The 10,730-nt window shown below is 33.8% G+C and overlaps 1 protein-coding gene across 4 annotated transcripts; it reads left to right on the top strand.

Moving 5' to 3' along the window:
- The first annotated feature begins 6,073 nt into the window (after positions 1-6,073).
- On the top strand, positions 6,074-9,770 carry LOC112278045 (cytochrome b561 and DOMON domain-containing protein At3g61750). 4 transcript variants are annotated; one of them, XM_024511055.2, is made up of 5 exons: positions 6,074-6,474; positions 6,892-7,222; positions 7,897-8,305; positions 8,414-8,709; positions 8,836-9,770. In XM_024511055.2, exons 2-5 carry the CDS (start codon positions 6,992-6,994, stop codon positions 9,130-9,132), a joined length of 1,233 nt encoding a protein of 410 aa, XP_024366823.1. In that variant the 5' UTR covers positions 6,074-6,474; positions 6,892-6,991; the 3' UTR covers positions 9,133-9,770. The 4 variants fall into 4 exon arrangements, with proteins under 4 accessions (XP_024366823.1, XP_024366822.1, XP_090104290.1 ...); XM_024511054.3 differs by having other exon boundaries at positions 6,163-6,640; XM_090248164.1 differs by lacking the exon at positions 6,074-6,474 and adding an exon at positions 6,587-6,662.
- The last annotated feature ends 960 nt before the right edge of the window (positions 9,771-10,730 follow it).

Below are 10,730 nucleotides of genomic sequence, written 5' to 3' on the forward strand. Positions count from 1 at the left end.
ATTATTATATGCAATAGCTAAAGCAATAAATTACTTCAATGATCCCACTTTTAGTATCTCTAATAATAAATATTTAATATTATCTTTTAATCTATATCAAAATTGATTGATAAGAGCTTTTTTATTCCAATCCACATTGCAAGCAAGGTTTTGGAATTCAAGAGTCTATATAGTAACTAGATGTGGTCCTTGTCATAGAAATACAAGTTTGATCTTTGTTATACTTTCTTAATTTCTTTCTTTAAATATAGCTATAAATACTTCTAAAAATAAATTTAAATCATAAAATATTTGTGAATCTTATTAAATCAAAGATGCAAACCAAAAAAGAGTATTTTTAAAGAAAAGTGCTCTTATAAATCTGACTTAAATAAATCCAATAAAGTATTAAGAGGGTTGAAACCTTTGATAGAACTTTAGTTGTTGTAGAAATCCTCAAAATTTTGAGCTTATTCTATAAAAATAAATTGAACATACTTATCCTTGTTTTCTTTATATTCGTAGAAGGAAGACTTCTTAGATTTAGTTATAAACTTGATTTACTTTCTTCTCTTCATTGTACAACTTCTTAGCCTAGACTTTAAACTTCATTATTGACTTCTTCCATAGGTGTAGAAATAATACCTCCATGATTCATGTTGGAATTATGTGAGATTTTTACCTTGAGAATGTTGACAAGATTAAAAAGATCTACAATAGTTGCAAATCTATTCTCACTTTTACTAAGAGTAGCATGCATAATTTTTCCTTTCATAAATAATTTTAAAAAATTAAAAAAAATAAATTAGAGGAAGATAATCTATAATTTTTAATATCAAAAAACATTTTACAAAGAGGGATAATTTTCTCTCTTTAAAAAAAAATTGGTATTATAAAATTATAAATTAGTTCAAAAATGGGTGGTTCATAATTTTCAAAAACACAACAATAGAAGTGAGATAATCCACTAAATCATAGAACAAAATAAGAACAATGAATTAGCACTCTTATCAAACTCTCAAAGACATGAATCTCAAAGAAAGAAAAAATCAATATATTCTTTTATGACTCAAAAATATTAAAAAATAGTTCAAAAATGATAATATATTAAACTATAATGGCTATTGCCAAAGACAAAAAATTAAAAATTCTTGAAACAAGACTAATAACTAAAAAAATATTGACAAGAGTAAAGAAGGCTTCACTCTTGCCTCCATATATACTCTCTAATTAATAGCTATGTAGCAGCATTCTATAGAACCTCCAACATATGTCCAAATTGCAAAATACATGTCTTAACTTGTAAAGCAAGTTTTTTATATGTGCACCACATAGTTAACTTATTTCACAAGCTATCAACACATATGATACATGGTTGACTTGTTGACATAGTTTTTATTCTATCATATAAAGTCAAAGTCGCATTTGTAAAGCTTCAATTAAGCTTTTCCATAAGATATTATCTAATTAATCTACTTTTATTAACTTCTATCTAATCATATAGATAATTATTGGACTAAATATGTATGTTCATAATACAACCATGGGAAGTAGAAATTAAGAATAATGAAATAAGAGATTATGAATAAAAAAAATAAGAAAAGGAGGTTGAGATGAGATCTAAGAATGGATGAAGCAAAGACAAAGAACAAGACAAATCAAGATAAATGCTATGATTATAATGATGGTTTTTGAAGATGATCCATTTTTCTAATGATGGTTGTATTAGGATGGATTTATTTATTAAACAAATTGGTCAATTTAATATTTATATATATAATCTAATCTAAAAATAAATTGATAAAAAATTATTTTTATATGTTAAAAAATAAAATCTAATGTGATCTATTAAAAAAGAACCACTAAATTTCAAGCTTATATACTAAATTTTAAAACTATTTATTCTTAAAACGATTTTTTTTATAGTTTTATGTGATATTTTATACTTATATTTTTTTCTTTTAATAAAATATTATAACATATAAGAAATATAATTATATAAAAATAATAATTAGAATTTAATTTTTTATTATTATATTAAATATCTTTAAAGATAAAATATAATAAAAAAAATTAAAAATTAATGATTTATTAAATCTATATTTTTTAGATAATGATATATTTTTTATTATAGAATTCTTTAAGAAATATGATTTTCTATGAAATAATAAACAAATATTATTATGTATTATAATATTATATGTATATATATATATACACACACACATTTATTAGAGACAAAAAATCTATACTAAGATCTTTTGTTGGTAGGTTTATATAGTGTATTTTATATTAAGTAAGATACAATTAAATATATTAAAAATAATCAAAATGTGTTAGAGAAGTAATAGAATAAATTTAAAATTTTATTTTAGAAAGAAAAATAGATAATTTGATATAAAATTAAAAATAAGTTTTTTTTTATTTTTTATTTTTTTATTTTTTTTCTAATTTTTGTTGTAGAATTATATTAAAATATCATAAAGCATAATATATTATGCATAGATTAAAAGATTGTAAATTTTTAGTCTTTTGATTTTATTGTAAGTAATTTGATACTTTAAAGAATTATGATTTTTTTAATTATGATTTTTATAATTTTTAAATATATTACTTTACAATGGTCTACCTGGTGTATTAATTTGGTTTTAATGTTAATCAAAATATAATTTATTTGGCTTTGAGTGCCTGTGTACATTTATAACATTAGTAAATTTTAAATAAATGATTTGAATTTATATATATAAAAATAAACTAAACACTTTGAGACAACAATAAAGTTTTGCAATATATCTATATAATTATTTATGATATAAAATTGTATTTACATTTGCTATATACTTAAGGCACACACTTAAAAATATAAATCTTATACAATATAAATTAAAATAATAAAAACTAAAATATTTGACACTATTGCAAGATCATAATATAACATGAAATAATTTAAGATGTCATGAATATAAAAATATCATGAATAACAACACATGTTTGACTTTCTTTACCAGTAATTGTAAAACATCCATACAAATGAATACAATTGATCTGACTTGTATACAAAATCATTTATTCTGTGGTTACATTCATCGCTGTATGTATAAAAGTATAATACATGACAAATGTGTATTTTGAATTTAAGAAATTAGTATAAATTAAAAAGGGCAGAAGGGTAAGTAGGGCAAAAGGGGCGGGAATGAACAGCGGGGGATTGCGGAGATCCCTGAACCCCCTCGTACATACAGACATGGCCATGAAAGGGTGTTCATCCTCCTGCATGGGATCATATGCCACTCTCCACCCTTCCGCACCCTTCCATCCTCCACGTCAACTCTAATACGCCAGGTCAGATTTAGCTCGTTCCCCAATTCGGAACCTCATCGTGGGATGTGGCCACGATGTGGTCCGAGTATTTGGGGTTGTGAGATTGGCTGGAGGACCGAGTAAAGAGCATCTCCTGCCAGAAGAGGATGAATGTGGAAACATCAATAAATGAAGGCACACTGTGGATGATACTGCGTGAGGCTTCACTGCAGGGGCAGGATAGACTTCCGCAGCAGTAACGCCAGAGGGGCTCATTTCGCAGGAGGGTTTTTTTAACGTGCGAAGGCGGAGAGAGAGCAGAGAGCAGAGCGAGCAATAAGAGGGTAGCGGAGCCCCCTTCTGAGTGTTCTTGGTGTTTTCATTGACGCGAGATTAGCCTATACGGGTGGATCACAGGATTGTGCAGGTGGTTGGCAAGAACTGGGCAGTGGGCCAAGAATTTTTTGAGATCTAGTCTGGAGCAGTGGTGGTGGTTTTTGTGTTGTTAGGAAGCCCCGATACACATCATTTAACTTTGAAAGAGGTGTAGTTTCAAAACTCAATTTTTGGATTGCAGCTATTTTGTGTTGCTGAACACTGATTGTAGATTTTAGAGTATGGAGGAAATTGTAAATATTTTGCAATAAGATTCGTGTTGAAGCAATTTTTTAATTTTATTCAATTTTTATTATTATTAAATATTTATTTATTATTTATTTAAATAATTGAATAATTAATTTATTCATTTTTAAGCATTTAATTATTAAACATCAATTATTTTATCATTTTATTTGATTTTGATATTTATTTTATTATTAAATATATAGATAAATTATATATATCATAAATATATTATCTAAATTGTATAATTATAATATATTATACATTATAATATAATTATGAATGCTCTGAATACCATAACAAGTGGCATATATATATATATATATATATTTATATAATACTTTGTTGTTGTTGGAGTTATCTCTTCCATAACAGAACTATACAATATCTGTACCATCTCTTACAGTGCCATCATATTGTGTGACTACATCTTGTATAGACTTTGAAATGACAAATTCTTCAAGCAAATGCACAATGACCATCTTTGCAGCATCCATGCTACTAGATTTGGCACCTGCAATGTTGTTGTTAAATATGTAGACCTCATCTGCCCACAAGCTTGCACTGTAAAATTTATTAATTAATACTTGATGGAACTAGAATAAACTGAGGGGAGAAGGAGGAATGTAATTGGGAGGCACTAGAATATAGAGGAGTTGGAAATCAAAGGCTGTATTTAAATTTGTTACAAAGCTTTTTGAGTCAAAAGTTTTAAGCATTAATGAAGAGGGATCTACTGAAGAGATTGTTTAATCAAAGTTTGGTGAGAAGGCTTTGATATTGAAGAGTAAAAAAGAGAGTTAACTTGGTCATTTGATTTTTATTAACTGTTTTGCTTCTAGAGCATTTGCTTGGCATAAGAACAAGGTCTAGGATTGGAGTTCAAGAATATATATATATATATATATATATATATATAATTTTTCTATAAAGATTTTTGGGATTTAGGGCAGCTTTTGGTGGTATTAGTAAAAATTGTGATGGGTGGCAAGTTATAATAATAGCAAAAAAAATTGTGATGGTAATAGCAACATTATACAAACATAAACAAATGCTTGTATTGAATGTTTTTGCTTTACTTCAAGAATATTGTATTGTATTGAATAAATTATTAAATATATAATTTTACAATAATAAATTATAATAAAAACTATATAATTAAGATTTACACAAATATGCTATATAAAGACTATAAAAATATACTAAATAGATCTAAGTTTTTACTAAATCAATCCACCCATATTAACCATCATAAAAAAATAAAATAGTCTCTAAATTCACCTTTTTACTATTAGATCTACAACCAATAAAAACCAATCACATTCATTATAATTATTATAAACTTTATTAAGAGTGGATCTATTTAATAAATACACTAGTCTATTTAATATTCTCCAAAAAATATTAAAAATACCTATATAAATTAAAAGAATAAGAAAAGATTTAAAAAAGTAAAATCATATGATTATACTGATTATTTTTTTAATTTATAATTTATAAAATTAAATTAATAAAATTGAATAGTTTTTTAATTTTTATTTATTTATTTATTTATACTATATTGATATATAAACCAAATGTGATTTTTCAAAACTAATTTGATAACAACTTTTGTTATTATTATGGATTCCCTCTCCCTCATCAGATTTCAATATGGGTTCTACCAGGAGATAATAGTTTGGGTTTCATGTACCCACCAGTCTAATAGTAACGGAGATTAGACCGCAGACGAATACGTGGAATTACATGGACAGTGAATACTCACCAGTATCAGGAAAAAGTCCTGTAGGTGAGAAAATTTTGTCAGCCAACTGAGGCGTAAGGCACTGGTAAACACTGAGTTCAATCATGGGGTTTTGGCAGCCTGGAATTCATCACTACAACAGACAAAAGTCTCCGAGTGTGTTGTTTTCAAGCTCGTGATTTTTATTTTTATTTTTATTTTTTTTCTTTGTTTGGCGCGTGAGTTACCGCAATTTTTGACTAAGTCAATCGTCGCCTGCAGGGGGGTAGATTGGGGAATACGCCAGCGAGTTGTGACCACGGCATACATCATGTTGTAATGTCTAGTGCACACCTCACAACTCTGCAGTCGTATTCGCCGATGTGAACAGGTTACATATATTCGGATATGCTGAGGCCCCACTTTGAAGCCCATGATTGAAGACTTCATGATCATTTTCAGCTCAATTGCTGAGCGGTTTGTATTAGAGCACCAAGACCGCGGAGCTACGGCCCCAAGCATCCTTTAAAATACCAAGTTCATAGGCACTGACTTCGTTCGATTCGAATCGTGTGATGAGCCTACATTTGATGGGGAATGGGTTATATTTCACAGCGATTTCACTAACGAGTGGTCGTGTTCCAAGTGCTACTGGGAAACAGAATCTCCGGCAACTTGGCATCTACGTGGTGGGATCGTTGTAAACTGTGCACTCTTCCACACTCCTCTCACTTGGTTTTCTGGTGCCCAACTCCCATAATGTGGACCAGTTTTTTCTTGGAAGCTGATGTGAAAGTTGAGTGAGGAGGGGTAGCCGACACAGTTTTACCCGCTTTTGCAACAACGTGCTGGTGAGTCCAGCCACTTCATCACCACTGCTGTAGCCTGGCCTTCCGTTATTCCAAATCTGAAGGTCGATATTAGAAGTGGTGGATCAAATGAGACTGTAGGGTAGGCATTTCGCAGCTTTGGTGATCTAAGACGCGTCCCACTGCTGCCGAGCTCTCGTGCTGGAAAGTTAGTCCACTATGCTGCACTTGTAGAAATCCATCCTCCCTTGTAACGCCGTTGTTCTCTACACAAGGGTTGCAAGTGCTTTGTGTAGAAGACTAGCTTTCTTATGTGTTCTTTGTCTGCCGACCATTACCTTCCACGCTTTTCCTTTCTGTACTCTTCCAAATCGTGTTGTGGAGATAATTTCATGGAATTTAAGCTCTTGGTGGAGAGTGGCAGGGAAGATTTTGATCAACTGTGTCATAACCTTGTAGGTACGAGAAGGTTTGAAACACAAAACGTGAAGATTGGGGTTCGCCAAAGCTGCGTGAGTGACTTTGGAACTTCGACGAACAGTGCCGTTGGTCATCCTCCATGGCGATAGCGACACGGATTAGTTGCAGTTCTAGAGGTTCAACTCCGGCGACATGGTCCTTGTGTGTGCTAATTGCAATCTTATCACTTGCTCTTCCTATCTACGGCCAAGGGCGTGGGCAAGGCGGAGGTTGTGGAGCGGACTTAAGCACTAAAGTTTCACAGTTTGAGACGACAAGCCTGGTTTGCGAATCTTTTCGACTCCAGGGACCGATTGATTTTAACATATGGGTATGCTCTTCTTTTATCATTTCAAACTTGTTTCAGCTCCCTCTGTTTAAAATTTCAACTTCCACTTCTTTGGCAGGCTCAAACTTATCACAAGATTTCATACCCATTATGGGCAGAATATTTTGTTGCCGCGGTTTTTCTTGTCTCTCCGTTAGCGCGTTTTCATTTGAAATACACTATAGCAACATCGCTTGCTATAACTCAATTGTTTTAGAGGCAATCATGCCAACGTTTCGACATCTATGGGTTGAGCCAAGTGCACGGCGATAATTCAATTTTGGTGTGATCCTGCAAAATGACTCGCATTGGAGGCACAAACACAGTCTGCACTATCCGTGGTCTTTGCCTCTTTCTTCAATCAATCGCACTAGGTCCTTCATTGGAAAAAACTATTGCTCTATATGGGGCTAGCACTTCAATAGAATAGTTAGATTGAAACACTTCAATAGAGTAGTTAGATCAAAGCTACTTGCATTTGCTGCTGTAGTGCAGCACTCTTAAGACCTGAATTTCGATCTGATAACCCTATCGACAAATTTAGATCAACACCCAAGTTGGTTGCTTATGGTATTTCACCACGCACTGCTAATATCCTTCGCTTTTACATATGCTGGAGGCTTCGGTATAAACCTTCCGCTGTTGTCTGATTTTTGAACACTCGTGTTCGTTGGCAGGCCTTGAAAGATAATGTGACCCTAGTCACAACCATGGTTCTGGCAGCGCCTTTGTCAGCTGGGAACTGGATTGGGTTTGGATTTTCGCCGAACGGTCAAATGGTAGGCTCCACTGCATTGATAACAACATTGAACTTCTCCAAGGGAGCCGTCGTCACTGAGTATAGTCTCAACGGCAGGAGTACAGGCCAAGTGGTGAAGAAAACTGGGGCACTGGCCTTTGTTGGAGGTTTTCCTGAAGGAGTTTTCGATGCAGCTAGTAACATGGTGTATGTCTCCTTCCAAGTGAATTTGACAAAATCAGCGGCAAAGACTGATTCCCTGCTTCTTGCATACGGGTCCCTGGCGTTAGACGGCTCAATCAACAGACACACTGATCGAAGGTCCATTAGTGCGCAGATTGCAACAGGTATCTTTCTTCCCTCAGTGGCTTACTGTGCTGTAAAATGGGCTCATTGGATGCACGTCGATATGTTTGGGACTATTTATGAATCAATCCATGTCCTGTGATCCGCAGGTGTTGGCCCTAAAGGAAATGGCGCAGCCGCACTTGATAAAAAGGCTAAAGTCCATGGTTCACTTCAGATACTAGGGTGGGGATTGATCTTGCCAATTGGAATCCTAATAGCTCGCTACGCGCGTGCCTGGGATCCAGCATGGTTCTATCTTCATGCTACATTCCAACTCGTTGGTTTCGTTTGCATAATTGCTGGAGTGGTTCTCGGTATTCAGTTGGCGAAGGATTTGCAACCACCGCGTCTAGCAACACACCGAGGACTCGGGTTGTTCGTTTTCGCCCTGGCGATTCTGCAGGTACTGTGGCATTACAAAATCTTTCATTCCTGTCTTTACCTACAATTCCAACTTCGAATTCACTGCCCTTTTACGCAGATCAATTGCAACTAATCTTTCTCGGTTTGCCCTTCTCGCGGATTGCAGGTTCTTGCGGTGTTCTGGCGCCCGAAAAAGGAAACAAAGGTGCGCATGTACTGGAACTGGTATCATCATCTTGTGGGTAGCTTGGCGATCTTCTTAGCCATCGTTAACATCTTCGTGGGTCTCAACATGGCGCATTCCGAACAATCCTTCAGAGTTGGAACTGTCACCCTCCTCGCCATCTTGGTAGCAGCGTTCATCATCTTGGAAATCGTTCAATGTTGGCGGTTGAGTAGGCAACGCCGAACCCAGCAAATATCAAACGATCAACAAGGTTTCCAGTTCGGTGGAAGTGTATGAAATCTTGCATTCAAAGGGACCTCATTTAGGATTAAGATTCTTCGCCACTCTGGTCTAATATTTTGCGTAGTCGCCCATGAGTCCACAAGCTGAGGTTCATCCGTGACCCAGTAAGCGTTTGCAAAGCATGAAGTGCTCGGTGAATTTAAGCCAGATCTTCGTGCACAGACTGCTTGGATTCACCAGACTGTTGCTGAATCTCTGAACTACGCAACCTTTTTGAAGGTTCTTACCCATAGACGATTCCAGAGGTGATTTCTATGAATGAGTTGCTAGTACTTTTGTGGCACTACGACAAAAAAAGAAAACATCTACAAAAGCACGACGAGGTGGTGCATTGACAGAGAAACACCCTCTTCCTCTTCAAGCTTTTCATCAGATGGGGTTGCTTCCACAAGCTATGCTCGAAGCCCACTACTCAGTCTGCAAAACTGCATGCTTTGGTTAATGTTGCTCGCTGTGAACACACATGTTTGAGGATCTGCAACGACGGCCAAGTTTGATGAGGAAAGTCTCGTACTATACTGCCATAATAATAAGCTCTTCTTCCTATTTTCAGTATTTCATGCACTGCCGTTGGTTTGCACTGGCAATGTATACTATTCGGTACTGTAAAAAAAATTTACATATTTTTATTATATTGTTATGTGTTATAAGATTGAAGGTTCAACGTGTATTAAGAATGGAATTAAACTGAAATTGTACAAAATATCGAACACAGTTAAATCTTCGTCATAGATAGACTGCAAAGTTAAGTTATCATTATTTTTTATTTATTTTATTATTTGTGAAAATACATGCTTAGTAACATCTCAACTCCATGAAAGCATCATGTGATTGAGATTGCAATGAAACCAACTCAATTGGCGTACAATCTACCAATTTGCAATGTCATTATCTCATTTCTTAACAAGACAGACTTTTTAAAAAAAAAAAAAAAAAAAAAAAGAGAGAAAAAATCAGGTTGATGAACTCATCACTTGAACTAAGGAACTTAAAGACATAGCCCCCACACAGCCCTTCAAAAAGCAGTATAAATGAATGTGCAACATCTACTTTTCAACCATGGCAACTGGGATGGTTGAACACCTACAGACATATTTAGAATCAGTTTCTATCACTACAGTACATACAACAGACTTTGTCCTCATATTTGTGCATGTCTTATAAATTACAAATGTCTTGAAATATCCAAACAAGTTATACTTTTGTGTGAAAAAGAAAAGTTAAAACAGTACAAATTCTGTACCTGCAGGATCATGTTCAATGTTGACATTGGCTCTCATGGTTTCAACAAAGACATCATGTAGTTGGGTTTTGGCCTACTTGTCATTGTAACCCAGTTTGATTTTTAATTCTTAATTATTGTTATTATTATTATTATTATTGTGAGTTTGTTTATTACTTTTGATCCATGCAACAACTTGGTACAATGTTTACTACCAGAAGAATTAGCCACATGTAGTGTGAAGAGGAATTAGTACTGATTTTGTGCTCCCTAAATGCCTTTAAGTACCCTTCATTTAAGGCACAATGGCACCCATCATGGTGGGAGTTTGGCTGTAAAACTGATGTTGTACACACAGATATTTGCATCG

Source organism: Physcomitrium patens, chromosome 26 (genome assembly GCF_059467195.1).
Source record: "Physcomitrium patens ecotype Gransden chromosome 26, ASM5946719v1, whole genome shotgun sequence".
In the NCBI taxonomy this organism is placed as follows: domain Eukaryota; kingdom Viridiplantae; phylum Streptophyta; class Bryopsida; order Funariales; family Funariaceae; genus Physcomitrium; species Physcomitrium patens.